Here is a 15,448-nt window from a genome sequence, read left to right as displayed (position 1 = left end):
CTCACTCCACTGCTCAAAGAGCCTTCTCAGTTCAGCAGGAGACATTTAATTCCCAGCCCTAGAGAAACCAAGTGAGTGCAATCAAGCTGTGTCACTGGTCACACAATCTGAAGCAACTCAGCTCCCCAGCAGAAGTCAAGTGACCTAGGTGTCCTCCCTGCAGGATGGAGGGGCTGGCTTGGGCTGCTGCTCTCAACAACTGTGTCTGATACCTGCACTGAAGGCTATGACTCTTCCCCAGATGCTGCTTTACCTGCAACTACTTTGGCCACATGCTCTCTTTGTCCCTCAGGGCAAAATCTGTATTGACACCACCTGACTTCTTTGACCTCTGACTTGTCCACAGAACTTGGGAATTCTCAGTGGTCTGTTTCTGTCCTCATGCTGCAGTGGGAGCTGGCATTTGGGGCTGCTTCCTGGCCTCAGTCAGGGCTGCAGCTCCTGTGGGGGCAGGCACTCTCCCATCCTGCTGACCCTGCCTATCACTCTCCATTTGGTCTCCAGGTCTGGTCAGTTCCTGGAACGGTTGAATCACAGACAAAGTGTTTGCCCTGAAGCTGTTTTGCACTCACCTCTTTGGGGTATGCTTTGGTGCATGCAGTGCTGCACTGGGGAACTTGGTGGGTTTTCCTTCCGTCAATATCAAGGGTCTTTGTTCCTTTTTAATACTTTTCATTCTCTCCTCAATTATATGGGTTCCCTCTTCATTTCTAGCACCTATCTTGCTTAGCTGCCTAAGTGGTAACAGTGGACTAGTTACTGAATATTTGTTTGGAAAGGAAGTAGAAGTTCCCACATCACCTCCCCAGGCCACAAGGCCCAGAAGCCCAGGTGTGTGTTCTGAGCTTGCCCCCAGGCTGTTTGGGACACAGTGGAGATAAGGCAGGAAGTCCAGGCTCATAGGATCTGTGATGGTTGGGAGAGACCTGGGCAGAGGTGCTGAGGAGCACACAGGTCGGAAGCCTGCTGAGGGATGACCTTGCTCTGAGACCCTAAGGACCAGGGGCTGATGGTGCCAAGTCTCAAAGCAATGGCCCTGCACAAGGAACTCAGCACAGGTCTGGGTGTGTGAGGGGTGGCCACTCACACACAGGATCTGAACTCCTTCTTGGGCTGGGGACAGAGGGGACGATGAGGCAGGCAGGACCCTGCCTGTTCCCAGATGCAAAGGTGCTGGGGCCAGGGTGGGAGTGCTCTTCTGAGGCAGGAGCCACCATGCAGGTGACCGGTGGGCCAGCAGTGGAGCCGTCTGTTGCCTGCGTGAGGCGCAGAGTGAGGAGGGTCTGCAGGGTCCCGGCCAGGCTTTGATGAGGCCCAGAGAAAGGGGTGGGGCATGCTGGTGAGCCTGTGTGAGAGCTAGTGAGACGGCCATGGGGCACCGCTGCCCTCCTGGACCCGATTTACCATCAGCCCAGCCCCTCCCCTTCCCCACTGCAGCTGGAGCTGCAGGGCCTCAAGGTGGGGTGCACGGAGCCAGGGTGGGGGACACCCTCCAGGGAAATGACTCCCGCCTCGCTTGGGTGGGTGAGCACTCGATGGTTTATCTGAACTTGGAAATGCTACAGAGCCAAGGGTGTGGGGTGGGCCTTGGCCAAGGCTGCTCCTTCCCTCTCCTTCCACCTGCAGGCGCTTCCTGAGCTTTTCTCCTGGCTTTTCCAGGATGTGGTCACTCTTGGTGTCCAGACAAACCCAGGGAGGAAGGCGCAGGGTTCCTCGGGACAGTGCAGAAAATGTCCTGGCAGGAGAGAAGGGCGGACAGATCTGAAAGGCTGAAGACAGCTGGATACCGGCTCCGGGCCAGTGCCTGGTACTATGGCCACCCAGAGAGCCTGCATCCTGGGTTTCCACATGCTGCGTCCAGCAGGGCTGTGGATGGGCAGGATTGTGGGCAGGGCTGTGGGTAGGGTCATTCTCTGATGGGTCTGTGAAGGAGAAGCAAGGTTGCTTGTCCTTAGCCCTGGGCTCTGTCCTGACTCTCAGGCATCTCAGGCAGCTGCCCTCTTGCCCCAGCTTGGCCAGGAGCCCCTGAGTCTCCTGCCTGTGCTCCTCAGCCCTCCTAGCCCCTGCCGAGTCCCCTCGCTCAAAGGCACCGGCCCCTCACGGGCCCAGGTCACACACCCCGTGCCACACTCTGGCCCCTGAAGCTACTTGAGGCTGGAGTTGTGCTGCACCCACCTGCACCCTGTCCCCACACCTGCTCCTGGGACCAGCCCCTCAGCTAAGTTTGCACACAGGGGCTGCCTGCCCAGTGCTTCCTGAGGAAGGCAGAGTTACCTGGTCTAGCCATGGCCACCCTGCCTCTCTCATCGACAAAAAAAACCCGGGGCGTCACAAGGCCCTCCTGGGACTCCTGTGAGCTTCCCCCACACCTGGACCAGGTGCCCACTGAGCAAACACTGAGCTCCACTCTCCTCCTGCTGCACTATACCCTGGTCAGGGCCTCCTCCCGTCCCCAGCATGAACTCTGCAGCCCATGAGGTCAAGCAGGCTCCTGGCATGCCAATCTGTCTCCGGGACCCACGCCCTGGTGGCCCCACGCCCGGAGACCCACGCCCTTATGGCCCCACCGTCAACCCTCAGGATGCGTCCTCCTTCCTGGATCCCCCCTCAGTCCTGGCAGGGTGCAGGCCAGCAGGGGGCTATCTTGTCATTCCCACCCAGAGGCCGCTGGGTTGCTAGGCCCCCTGCTGGCCCCAGGGCTGCCTGTTCTGACCACCAAGCTCCCAGGGCTCCCCTGCGAGGAAAAGGAGGGTATGGTGAGGATGGAGCAATGCAGTGTCTTGGGGCCCCTAATTCTGACGGGGCGACAGGACAGAGGGTGCCAGGGCCCCTCCCTGGGCACAGGCAGCAGGTCTGGTCCTCAGATGGAGGCTGAGATCTGGGGGACAGCAGCGTGCCAGGTCCCTGTGCCCCACACAGGTACCCCTTGGGCTCCATGACAGGTTTGGGGGGGCATGGCCAGGTGGGGAGGCGTCAGGTGGGGGCCCTGTGACAGTGCCTGTCACCCTTGTCTAGTCGCTGCTGCCCCGGCCAGTGCAGAACTCAGTCCTCGTCTGGCTGGGTCATCTCCCTGTCTGTCCTCCACATGGACGACCCTCTCCAGCTCCAGCTCCCAAATCAGCCTTTCCTCCATCTCAGCATCCGAGTCATGACCCACCACTGCCGCCTCAGAGGAGGAGGAGCACCAAGGTTATGGGAGCCTGCGGCTCCACGCTGGGTGGGGAGAGGCGGGGGAAGCAGTAGCCAGGAGGATGAGAGGCCAGGAGGGAGGGAGGGAGGATGGGAGGTAGGCTGGGCCCTCCTGGGTGGCCCTAAGCAGGCAGCTCGTGTTTCCTGAAGATTGGGGAAGGGGTCACCTTGAGGGCCTTGGAAGGCCAGGCCGAGGCTGACCTCTGCGTCACGACTGGCTTTGTGTGGGCTCAGGGAAGCCCCGTGTCCTCACCCCAGCACCCCAGAGGCTGGACAGTGGTGTCTCCAGCAGGGGCGGCTGTGCTGACACAGATCGACGCTCCAGCCCCAGGACCAGGGGACAACTGGCTCCCTGCTGGCCACAACTCCCTCCCCAAGAGCCAGGAGCCCAGTACCTCTGCCCCCTAGGCGGCGGCTACCATGCCCCCATTCTCCAGGAAGCAGGGCTTTGCTGCGGGTGCCAGAGGACCCCAGGGGCTCAGTGCCCGGCTCCAGCTTCTGCTCCAAGATGGGCATTGGGGGCCTGGTGTTCTCGTGGAAGGAGTCAAACTTTGACACGTGTGCTGTGGGAAGGAGGGGTGTCAGCAGGATGCAGCGGGGGCCAGGGGATGCGAGGCCTGGGCAGGCCATGCCAGGATACCCAGGTGTGCTAACGGTGGGTAAAGGTGGCCTCTCTCGGCCTGGCCACTGTGAGGACAGACAGGTGTGGTGGGCACAGGTACAGGGCTACTGGCTTCACTCACTCTGGATGGCGGACTCACAGGCCTGGCTCACAAGCTGGTAGAGGGTGGCGAGAGACTGTGGCTCGCCCTGGAAGGGAAGGTGGTGCAGCTTTGGGACCCGTGTGGCTGGTGCCTTCCCAGGTGATCCCGAGCTGAGCCAGACTCTCAGTCTCACTCACCTTCTCTCCTCGTTCCCCTTTGGGCCCCGGCAGCCCCTGATGAGGAGGAGAAGAGAAAAGAAGTCAGCAGGGATGGCCTGAGACCACACGTGAGAAGTGTGAGATGGCCCTGGGGTGGATCATGGCTTGGGCAGCCTGATAGCCACAGTGGCAGTGTGACCCCACGGGGCAGGCAGAGCCAAAGCCCAATCCCAAATTCCCAGATCGCACGAGCCTGTGGTCCTTGCCTGCACCCCAGAGCAGGCATGTGAGAAGTTTGGTTCTGCAGCAGAGTCCTGAGTGGGGCTGGAACTTGTGCCACAAAGGACTTGCCTCTGACTGTAGATTTTGTGCTAAGGGAGATGGCGGGTGTGGGACACTGCCCAGAGAACAGACCCTTCCCGGGCCCAGGCCAGGCCTGTGCCAGCGCTTCCTTGCCATCTTCTGTCTTCTTCCACCTCTCCAGCTCCTTGGGGAACCTGGAGCCCACCTAAGCGGGGGCCCATGGAGCTGCTGAAAGTCAAGGCATCCCCCAGGGGATACTACACTCCCATCTCCCACGTCTGCCCCCTACCCTCCATGGAGCCTGCTGCCCCACCACATCCCCTCCACCAGGTCTGTCCTGGGTGGGGTTGGGGGAGGTACAGAACCAGCCCCTAGCTCTACTCTCTTGCACTAGCACCAGCACCAAGCTCCCAGCTCAGAACAGGCCTCCAACAACAAACGGGAAGTCCCTGAGCGGTCAACAGGAAGTCCCTGGGTGGTCAAAGGAAGTCCCTGAGTGATCAACAGGAAGTCCCTGGGCCATCAACAGGAAGTCCCTGAGTGGTAAACAGGAAGTCCCTGGCAATCAACAGGAAGTCCTTGGGAGGTCAACAGGAAGTCCCTGGGTGGTCAACAGGAAGTCCATGGGCTGTCAACAGGAAGTCCATGGGCTATCAACAGGAAGTCCCTGGGTGGTCAGCAGGAAGTCCCTGAGCAAATGGGGATTGCACCCTTCACTCCCCCACCTTTGGCTGGTGGGTGTTGGAAGTGAACTTACTGTGGGCCCCATGGCCCCTGGGGCTCCTCGCTCTCCACTAGTGCCCCTGGCCCCTGCCATGCCGTGGAACCCCTGCAGAGACATGGAAGTCAGGGTTTGGCTTAGGCCCCCAGCAAATCTGCTCCCACTTCAGCCCTGGTTCCCAGACGTCCCAGGGCCCCCTTGACCTGACAAGGGCAGTGGATCCCCGGCTGGCCCCAGCCTCCCTCAGGCCATTCCTCTGGCAGGCGGTGCCTCCCCTGCCTCCAGGCCCTGGCTCCCCATGCCCTGCGCTCCTCCTCCAGTGTTGTCAGCACCCACGCTGCTCTAAATGTCCCTAGCTGTTCCAGCTGCCCCAGTGTGACTGCAAGTTAGGCTTCCCCGGAAGTGGTGCTTACGGGGAGGCAACTTGGCCTGCAGCACTCAGCCCGAGGCCAACGCCAGGAGATCTCCCATCAAGGTCTCCCAGGAACTGAGTCCTCAGCACAGAGCCCTCACTTGGGGGCATGTAGTGCTCCTGGGCAGATGCTCACCCGCCCACAGGGCCCTGCAGAAAGTTCCAGCAGAAGTGAGGCCCTCCCAGGCCACTTCCTGGGGTGACCTAGGGGTGACAGCTGGTGTTCAGACTAACCTCTGCCTGGCCTCTGGAACATAGGAGCCCTGGGTGGGGGTGGGGGTCATGGAAGGTTGGTGCCTACCCTGGGGCCAGGGGGTCCGGGCAGGCCAGCAGTTCCCTCCAGGCCTCTCATTCCCTGATGACATAGGAAGGCGCAAGCTGGGTGGGGTTTGTACCTGTACCCAGCCCTCCCATGGTGACAGCCCCCCGCAGCACCCAATACAACCATAACCCAAGTAGCAAAGGTGAGGCAGCTGAGGCTGCCAGGCTCCTACTCAGCCACCCCCGACCTGACCCCTCAGTGACAGCTCCTGCCTGGGGTGGGCTGGAGCTCTCCTGCCTTCTGGCCAGGCCATAGGCTGAAGGGGATGGTGCAGTGGGTGAGGCAGGAGCCCAGGAGGAAGCACCTCCCCCTCCCTACCCCACAGTCTCCATCTCCAAGCACCCCCACCACCACAGGCCAGTCTCTACCACCCTGACAGAACCCTCCAAGCCCAGAGTCAGCACCTTTGGTCCCTGGAGGCCAACTCTCCCAGGGATGCCCTGGTGGCCGGGGTGGCCCTGGGAGAGAACAGAGGGGCCAGCCAGGCAGGGGCCAAGGTCACATCCGGAAGAGGTGGCCCTGCCTGTGAGGCCTCACCCCCCGACCCCTGTGTCCCCCATGCACTCCCCATCTCCATCCCTGTACTTCCCCCCGCCGCCGCCACCAACCCCCGTGGCCCCCGGCCCCGGCCACACGTCCTTTCCCCGCTGCCCACACGTCCTTCCCCCCCGCCACCACCAACCCCTGTGGCCCCCGGCCCCAGCCACACTACCTGCAAGCCTGGGAGCCCATGGTCTCCTTTCTCTCCTTTGACCCCTGGTGGACCCTGGAGGGGGATGATGGGCTGGACAGTGAAGCGGAGGGGGCACAGGGCAGGAAGGCAGGGAATGGGTGACACTTACCACAGGCCCTGGGACTGCGCGGCCTTGGGTCCCCGGTGACCCCTGCTGGCCTCCAGGACCTTCTGGTCCCATCTGTCCAGGTGGCCCGGGCTCTCCCTGGAGACACAGTGGGGAGGGCCTGAAAAAGTCATGCTGGCTGCTCCTCCTCTGGCCCCTCTGGGTCACAGCCCGCCCTCCCGGCCCTCTGGGCATTCAGGCCCAGGCCCTCTCCACTAAAGAGGCAGGGGCAGCCTCAGCACCCTCACTGGCCACCCTGGGAGGGTCTGGGAGCACCCACAGTAGGGGTCTGCAGCGCCAGAGAACGGCCGAGCCAAGCCTGTGAAGCCAGTTCCAACCAACCCCACCCCAGCCCTCCACTGCCCAACTCTGGGTTCCAACGGGGATGTGGGGGGCGCTGCAGAAATCACTGAGGAAAAGCCAGAGACCCCCCACAGGCCAACTGTATGGAAGAGACAGAAGACTTTCTCAAGCTCTGGACCCCAAAACACTAGACTCAGGTTTTATGGGAAATCCAACCCTGTAGGGCAGACACTGCTGCTGTTTAAACCCAAATTATCTTTTGAACAAAGCAAATCGAAGTTCCAAACACTATAAAGAAAACTGCGACAGTCTTATTTATAAGCACCAATGCAAAATCCAAAACAAAATGTCAGCAAGCTGAACTCTGCAGCACATGACACGGATAACAAGAATTCAGCGACCATGTCAGATTTTTGACGGATGCAGGAATCATCCAGTATTTAGAGATATCCTACAATTAATAGCTCAAAAGGCACAGTCATTTCATTATGTCCATAACAGCACTAGAGCTTGTTTAATGCGCATTCTTGATGTTTTAAATCTAATAAAATAAGAGTGGATGGACTTCACTACCAGATGACAAAATGCACCTGTCTCCGCTTCCAGGACAGCATTTTAACGGTCAAATGCTAGAAGCACTTTTGTTAAGCCAAGAAGAAAATGAGAATATCTGCTACCACCACTGCTTTCTGACAAAATTCTGGAGTATTCACCAACACCATCAGATAAGAAAAAGAAATTCGAGTGATCAAGACCGAAAAGCCGAAGGTGAAGTGTTTCTTTGCAGGTGATGTCACTGTAAACCTGGAACACCCAAGAAAATCATAAAGAAGATAATTGAGAAAGAAACCTGTGTGAAAATAATGAGGTAGACGCTGTAATGAGAGAGAAGACCTAACTTACAATAGCAACAAAAAAGAGGAACTACGCAGGGACGAAGGAGAACTGAGCGGGTCTGTAGGAAGCGGCCGTCCCCACGCTGTACTGAGGGCCACAAAAGGCCCTGTGAACAAATGACAGGATGGCTGTGTTTTTGGATGAGAAGATTCAACACCATAAAAACGTCATCTGTTCCCGAGTATGCCTATAAAGCGAACAGTATGTCTATAAGCGGTTCCAATAAAAACGCCAACTGAATTGTTGAGCTTAAACAGAGAAGTTGATTCTACAGTTCACTGAACAATGAAATAATCAAAAAGAGCCAGGAAAAAAAATCTGGGGGAATAAAGAAAAAAGAAGACCAGCCCGCCTGGCATCAAAGTTTTAAAGAAATCTGTAATAATTTAATAAGCACTGCCCTTGCATGTGAACAGCAGACAAATCAACGGGATGGATTTGGAGCGCCTGAAAACCGCCAAAACACACAGGGGCCTTGGGACATCACAAGAGCAACAGCGTTTAACTTCCCCGAGGGGCTGGCTGTGTAATGAAAGACTCAGGCGACCACGGGTGGTCTGTGAAGAGGTGAAGCCGGAGTCCTCCCCGTCCTCTGTCCTCCCCAGCGTTGTAACAAAATCAGCTCTAGAGGAATCCGCCTGGGAGTACTGAAAAGGGCCTGCAAGCACCAGGAGGAACCAGGAGGAGGCGCTCTCTACTCTCGGAGTAAGGAAGACCCTTTAAAACAGGATACAGAATTCAGAAGCCATAGAACAGAGCACTAACACGGACTACGTAAAAGTTATTTTAAACTCTGTATGGAAACGCACATTGCCAACAAGGTCAAAAGACAAGAAAATGCCAAACGCAGTCAAAACTCACATCACAGACACAGGGCTGGTTCCAGCAAGTAAAAAGCGTGCCCACAAATTATTAAGAAAAATAACAGTGGAGAAGTCAGAGGACATCCCCAGCAAGAAAACATTGGCAACTTTCAAAGGACGTTCACGCTGCTTGGAAGAGAAATGCATTTTCATCTATCAGACGGCTCCCGAAGCAGCCAGTTACACAAGATGGGGCTGGGAAGCCAGTGCTGGCTTGTCGCGGGGGAGCACCTTGCACGGCTCTGCGGGGCCAGTCTGGGGACATCCACCCCAAAGCACAGGGGCCCGCGTGTGCCCTTCCACTCAGCAACTCTCCTAGGGAATCTGAGCCTGGGATGCGCTCTCAGGAGCCAGCACAACCGCAGACAAAGGGAAAAGGCAGTGCAGGTGCAACAGGACAGCCCCGCCAGAGCCAGGCGCACGTCTGTGCTCACGGGGATGTAGAACTCTCCGGAAGGCTGCCGGGAGAGAGGTGGGTGTCGGGGTCAGAAGGAGGACGGCCTCGCTGCACGCCGACCACACTTTTGGCATCTGTGTCATGCTTGTGCAGTACCGTGGTTTAGGTAAATGCTTAGAATCAAGCCCGGAGGGCAGCCCTCTCACGTCTGGGGTGGGGCGCTGCTATCATTGCTGGGTGCACTGTCTTCCACATCCCTCTCTGCAGAACCAGAACCGCCACCCCCGAAACACCTCCCTGCATACCGCGCATATGCTGCTACATCTGAAAATACTTTGTGGGCCTAAGCTCCTGGGCCCAGCCAGCACACAGAAGGCATCTGGCTCGTGCCTGCCCCGTAGAAATCAAGGGCGGCCTTCAGGGCTGACAGGACAGGTGGCCTCACCGCCCCAAGCCTCAGTTTCCCCCGTCGGGCCATGGGGTTCATCCTCCCTATCTGGGTGAAAAGGGGACTTCCACCGTAACCAGGACCAGGCCAGGCACCCAGCAGGCACATGGGAGAGGCCAGTCCAAACCCCCTGGACCCCTGGGGTGCTGGAGTCCCTGCCTGTCTGCAGTTTTGGGAGACCCCGCCCTGCCTAGGGAGGCTACATGCAGCTCCCTGCACTCTCAAGAACGCCCTGGGAGGGGTGTCCTCTTCTGGCAGGTAGGATCCAGGCCCCCCACCTCCCAGGACTCACCAAAAACTTACCCTGGGCCCTGGGAAGCCCTGCTCTCCTGGAGTGCCTTTCCTCCCAGGGAGGCCCTGCAGAGGCACAAACAGGGCTAAGCCCCCAGAACCACCCCAACCGAGGTACAGGGGCACAGACCAGCCGCTCAGCCCCATGCTGGGTCCACGCTGAGCACCTAGCCCCACCCAGCTTGGGTCTGTCCACTGCTGTCAGGGGGAAGGAAAGGGGCTTCCAGGGCAAGGACACACGAGCCCGTCCTGCCCTCTCACAGTCAGGCATTCCACGTTCAGTCCCCGGCCCCCAGAGCAGACAGGGCTGTGGACACTGTGCTCAGAGTGAGTGTGCTTGACCGGTCCCAGGGTGCCAGCTCTGGAAGCCCCAGCCATCACCTGCGGGGTGCTGGAACCTTGGGGTGAGCAGAGGCGGCTGCAGCCATGGCAGGTCCAATGACCTCTCAGGTCCCCATGGCAGGGGTCCAGGCCTGGGCAGAGGGACTCTACAGCTCCTGCTGCAGGTGAGCTGCGCTGCCAGCACCCAGGACAGCGGCCGTCCGAGTGGCTGTTACTCACAGCCGGCCCACGTCACACCCTGCAGCCACAGCACTGTTCTGGATCCCAGTTGCACCTGGACCTGTCCCAAGCCTGACACTTCAGAAACACTGGATTCTGCACCAGAGGAGGGCTCGTGGGGGTGGGGGCAGCCTGGGGGAAGGAAGGAGCTGCACCTGGACTCCCTTCCCAACCCTGACATTGAGAAACACTGGATTCCACACCAGAGGAGGGCTTGCCGGGGAGGCCCAGCCTGGGGGAAGGAAGGGGCTGGGCCAGGCCTCTGTCTCCTGGGCCCAGGGCGGGCGCAGCAGGGAGGAGGCTCATGAAGTACATCCCAACTCTGTGGCAGGACGGGGGGATGGGCCAGGGCGGGAGGGCCTGGGTTCCACATCCACCAGTGGCAGCAATACGTTGGCCAGGGTTCCCCGGTCACCCCAGGGAGACACCCTTGGACTCACTGGGGGGCCCTGGGGCCCTGGGGGCCCAGGGGTCTCTGAGGAACAGGAGCAGGCAGACACGAAGGCTGGGCAGGTCTCTCCATCCCTCTGGAAGAAAAGAGACCCTGCTCATCAGAGACCCCCTCCCTGGCTCTCGCCTGACCCTAGAGCTGAGCTCAGCCAAGCACACCTGGGCTCCAGGGAGACTTCCAGACCTGCACCTGGGAGGCAGGGGTGAAGGTCAGGGGCACAAGTGCACAGTGGGCAGGTCCTGGGCTCAGGCCACTAAGCCCCTGCATGTGCAGCCAGCCCTGGGTACCCACCCTGCCAGGCTGTCTGCATGAGCCCAGGACAGAGTGGTGCCTTCCGCCTCCCTCTCTCCACCATCTGGGCCCCCAGTATGGCCAAGCCCAGCACAGGGTACACAGAGGAGTCACCGAGGCTGGGAGGGGCTCTCTGGCCTAGCTGTGGGACCCTTCCTGACTCATCTGCATGTGGCTGGGCCCACAGAGGTGGGCGTGGCCCCGAGTGGGACCAGGGGTTCCCAGCTTGCCCCAGGGCCTCCAGGACTCTCCGTCCAGCCCCCCTGGACTCACCCTCTGGCCCTGAGGCCACCTCCTCTGAAAGCCCTCCCTGATCTCTCCCAGCACAGTGGCAATCTGGACAGGCCAAGACCCCAGGCACTCTGACCCTCAATGGGCACCAGCTCTAACTTGCTTCATGGAACAGGGGCAAGAGACGGGGCACACCGAGGCAGGGAGTTCACAGCACCGGTCCTCGTCGGCCCAGGTGTCACCGCACACGATCTGCAGTGTATGGAGCTGAAACTGCAACGCAGGGGAGCCGGCTCAGCCCCAGGGGCTCAGAGAGGCGGCCAGCCCCAACCAGCGCGGCCCAGCAGGACAACTCACCGCGGCCGAGCTGCTCCGGGGGCCCCTGGCCTTGGCCAGCCTCCCCAGCGTGATGAAGCCGGCAGAGGGTGCGCTGCCCACCTCCCCGAGGGGCCGCTCAGCCACCTTCCGGCAGTCCACATAGAGCCTGACCTTGGAGCGGCCCACAGCCACGTGCACCTGCGAGACAGCACGGGAGGTTCCCCACAGCCCAGGCAGGGCCAGTGCCCACCTGAGCCCCCAAGGCCAAGCCAGAGCTGGGGAGTAACACCCATCACCGGGGCCTGGGGTCAGAAGCCTGATCTCCCCTCAGGTTTCAGGGGACCCTGGGAGAGCTCCCCCTTGCTGCACCTCGGCTTCCCCTCTGTAAAATGGACCAAATGGCACCTGCTGCAGGAGCCTCCCGGGGTCTGTGAGTCCCAAAGAGACGGGCTGGGAAGCTCTTCGACTCCAATTAAGATGGAAGAGCTGGGTAGAGGGACAGAGCCCTAGGTCAACGTTCCCTCCCAAGGAAGGTCCTGCTTTTCTAGGGAGAGGAGTAGGGATCCAGCAGGGCCTTCTGGGGCTCGGCTGCCTCAGAGCTGGGGGAACGGGGGAGAGCGGTGCGAATTGCAGCCTTCCAGGACCTTGTGGAAGCTCCCGAAGAAAATCTTCCTCACTTCCTGCGGGTCGAAGGTGGCCTCCTGCAAGGCAGCCCTGGGGTCGCGGTGGAAGTAGGTCAAGGACTTCCTCCCGGCTGCCAGGGAAGGGGAGGAGCAGGTGAGAATGGGCTGCAGCCAGCCGGGCCTATACCCTGAGCAGGGCAGCCCCCATGACAGGCCAGGAGCAGCCCTGAGGGTGCCAAACTGGAGGTGACTCTCAATGTGGCCCACGGCCCCCTGCCCGGGACACCTGCCTCCCACCCAGGGTGGGTGCCAACAGCCCTGCTGCCTGGGGGCACTGAGGGCCTGGCCTGGAGGCTGGACTTCCTCTGAAGGCCTCCCAGGGCTCTGGGGCCTCCCTGCCCCCACTCCTCCTGACTGCTGGGGCGATGCGGGGCCCACGTCACCGTCCAGCAGAACCCCGAGGACGGGCTGGAAGTCCTCGGCCGTCATCTGCCACAGCGCAAAGGCCTCACGGGGCGTCTCGGGAAGCAGGCGCACAAGGAAGACGATGGTGTGCTCTGGAGGGAGTGGGGCTGGGTGGACGTCACTGTGGGGTTGGGGGAGCGGGAGGCACATGAGCAGACCCGAGGGCGGCCAAGCCTGGCAGGACGATCCGCTCATGCAGCCGCAGCCCCAGCCCCAGCCCCAGCCCCAGTCCCTGAAGCTGCTCTGAGGGTCATGGTGGACCCGTGCACCTGCACACCCTTCCCAGCTGTAGACTCAGCGTGGAGGCCATTGGCTCCCTGAGAGCCCAGACTGGTGGGCCCACAGAGCTGAGGGTCTATGAGGCCACATGGGGCTTCCCTGCCTCGGTTTCCCAGGAGTAACATGGGGTACATAAAGGACAGAATCCCCTCCCGTGGAATGAGACGGATTCAACAGAAGTACTCGGAGGCACCAGGCCCAAGGTCATCTCAGGTCACATACCAGATGCCCCCAGCAAGGGCTCACAAAGACCCGTGCTCCTGGGGGCCGCCGTGAGGGTGAGGGGGTGCCGACCCAGGACACCCCACAGGAGGGTCTCAGGGTCACTCCTGAAAGGCAGCTCTGCTCTCGGGAGCAGCTCCCCTGACCCACACTCATTGGCAGTGCCCAGCCAGACACCCTGAGGGCCGGGACCAGGGTCTTGGTCCCCTAATGTTTCAGGGAGCAGGGTCTCAGGCCCCTGACATAATTGGGGTCCCAATGGCCACAGCCTCCTATCTGGCTTCCATTCACTCTTAGGATGAAAACCAACAGCCCAAGAAAGACCCTGTCCAGCCACCTTCCTGCAATCCTGAGAGCAGACTGATCCGGGGCCTGGGCACCTGCGGTGCCCCATCAGGAGCCTCCCAACCCCACACAGCAGGAGCCCTCCTCTCTCGGCGTGGCAGCCCTCACGGGGGTCCACCCTGGGCGGCCGCACCTAGAGAACCATCCGCCTCCACTTCTCGGGCCGGGAGCTCCGGAAGGGCAAACAGGCACGGGAAGCGCCCGCTCGGGCTGCAAGGCTGGGAGGAGCCCTCATTTGAGAACAGGGACTCATGGAAACAGCCGCCCCGTGGTGAACAACTTTGGCTGTTTGGTCCCAGGAGGGTTTGCTTGAGAGCAGAGAGCTTAGGGAGGCACCCAGGAGGCCCTGGAGCTGCCAGGAGGAGAGGAGGGCAGGGGGCGTCTACACCACCTGAGACCACCGAGGAAGAGGGCTCTGCAGCCCGCTGCCCAGAGAGGAGGGCGGGGTGTCTACATCACCCTGAAGAGAAACTGCCATGGGGGCGGAGCGCAGGGGGTGTGCGCAGCAAGACTGGGGGAAGGGAGAGGATGGTGAGGGAAGCTGGAGAACAGTCATGGAGTTCAGCCACGAAGATGCCGTGGTGACCAGGGGGCCAGGGCCGAGCACAGCACGGGCGGGCGGCTGTGTGGGGAGAAAACAGGCTGGGAAGGACATTCCTAAGCCCCAGCAGTGCTAGATGAGTTTTTAAATATATATATTTCTGTAATTTTAAAATCTCTGTTACAGAATGTAACTCACCTTTGTAACTTTTTTTTTTTTTTTTTTTTTTTTTAAAGAGACGGAGTCTTGTTCTCTTGCCCAGGCTGGACTAGTGTCACAATCCTGGCTCACTGCAGCCTCCATCTCCTGAGACAGACATGCTCCCACCTCAGCCTCCCGAGTAGCTGGGAACACAGGTGCCTGCCACTGCACCTGTCTAATTTTGTTTGTTTATTTGTAGAGGTTGGGTTTTGCTGCACTGCCCAGGCTAGTTTCAACCTCCTGGACTCAGCCTCCTGGACTCAGCCTCCCCAGTAGCTGGGACTGCAGATGTGCACCAACACACCTGGCTTCCACCTTTATAATCAAACATTTTAACTTAAAATATCAGCAGCATACATCACAATTCAGGGTCACAATGAACAACATCTCTGTAAATAAGGTAGGAGGGTCATGAGATATCAGGAGTCATCCCAAATCTTAGAAGCTATTTGAGAGTTATCGGTTCCTCTAAATCCAGCTATTGGCAGATTCATCCCATTGCCTCAGGTGGGAGAAAGGCTCTCGCAGGAGGTCAGCCTGGGGCTCCTGCATGTTTGATCATGGCAAACAGACCCATACTTGGGTGCAAAAACATGCCAAGGGCTGGCCTCACTCTGCCCATGGAGATTTTATTAATTTGTAAAATGTGAATTTCCGACGTGTGAGTACGTGGCAGCGCTGCCACGTCCCACAGCCTGCAGGAGGTCTCCTGCCTGTGCCCCAGCTCCATGTCCTCCTAATCTTCAGCGGCCCCAGCATGGGCTTCCAGCTCCACCCCAGCCCTCGCCCTCACACCTGACCCGTCTTGTCAGCTGGGCGTCCTTGAAAAGCGTGAAGGTTGGGGTCCCACCGAAGGCAGAGGGCTCCATGGCCACACCCCGGATGGAAGCGTAAGCCTTTTCCACCAGGCCGAAGGCCACCATCAGGTCAAACCCTGGGGGACATGGAGGGGCAGGGGCACCGAGGGACCATCAGAGATGGCAGGGGAGGGAGGGAGGGAGGGGCAGGAGCAGGGACTCAAGAGGGACCCAGTGGCTGCAGCACGGTGGGAGGGAGGGGCTGACGCAGCGGGG

General features: G+C 59.9%; 1 protein-coding gene across 1 annotated transcript in view; it reads right to left on the bottom strand.

The window, feature by feature from the left end:
• Positions 1–3,240: 3,240 nt before the first annotated feature.
• The window catches only part of COL20A1 (collagen type XX alpha 1 chain), a 38,947-nt gene continuing 26,739 nt past the window's right edge, over positions 3,241–15,448 (bottom strand). The window contains 15 exon segments of the mRNA XM_017881150.1: positions 3,241–3,543; positions 3,546–3,752; positions 3,951–3,999; positions 4,091–4,126; positions 5,112–5,183; positions 5,789–5,842; positions 6,214–6,267; positions 6,522–6,575; positions 9,860–9,913; positions 10,849–10,935; positions 11,577–11,654; positions 11,739–11,897; positions 12,344–12,453; positions 12,766–12,908; positions 15,171–15,309. Coding sequence (XP_017736639.1) covers positions 3,353–3,543; positions 3,546–3,752; positions 3,951–3,999; positions 4,091–4,126; positions 5,112–5,183; positions 5,789–5,842; positions 6,214–6,267; positions 6,522–6,575; positions 9,860–9,913; positions 10,849–10,935; positions 11,577–11,654; positions 11,739–11,897; positions 12,344–12,453; positions 12,766–12,908; positions 15,171–15,309 — 1,487 coding nt within the window. The 3' untranslated portion in view covers positions 3,241–3,352.

Source organism: Rhinopithecus bieti, unplaced genomic scaffold, assembly GCF_001698545.2.
Source record: "Rhinopithecus bieti isolate Rb0 unplaced genomic scaffold, ASM169854v2 scaffold_12573, whole genome shotgun sequence".
NCBI lineage: Eukaryota > Metazoa > Chordata > Mammalia > Primates > Cercopithecidae > Rhinopithecus > Rhinopithecus bieti.
This window is presented reverse-complemented; position numbering and strand designations above follow the sequence as displayed.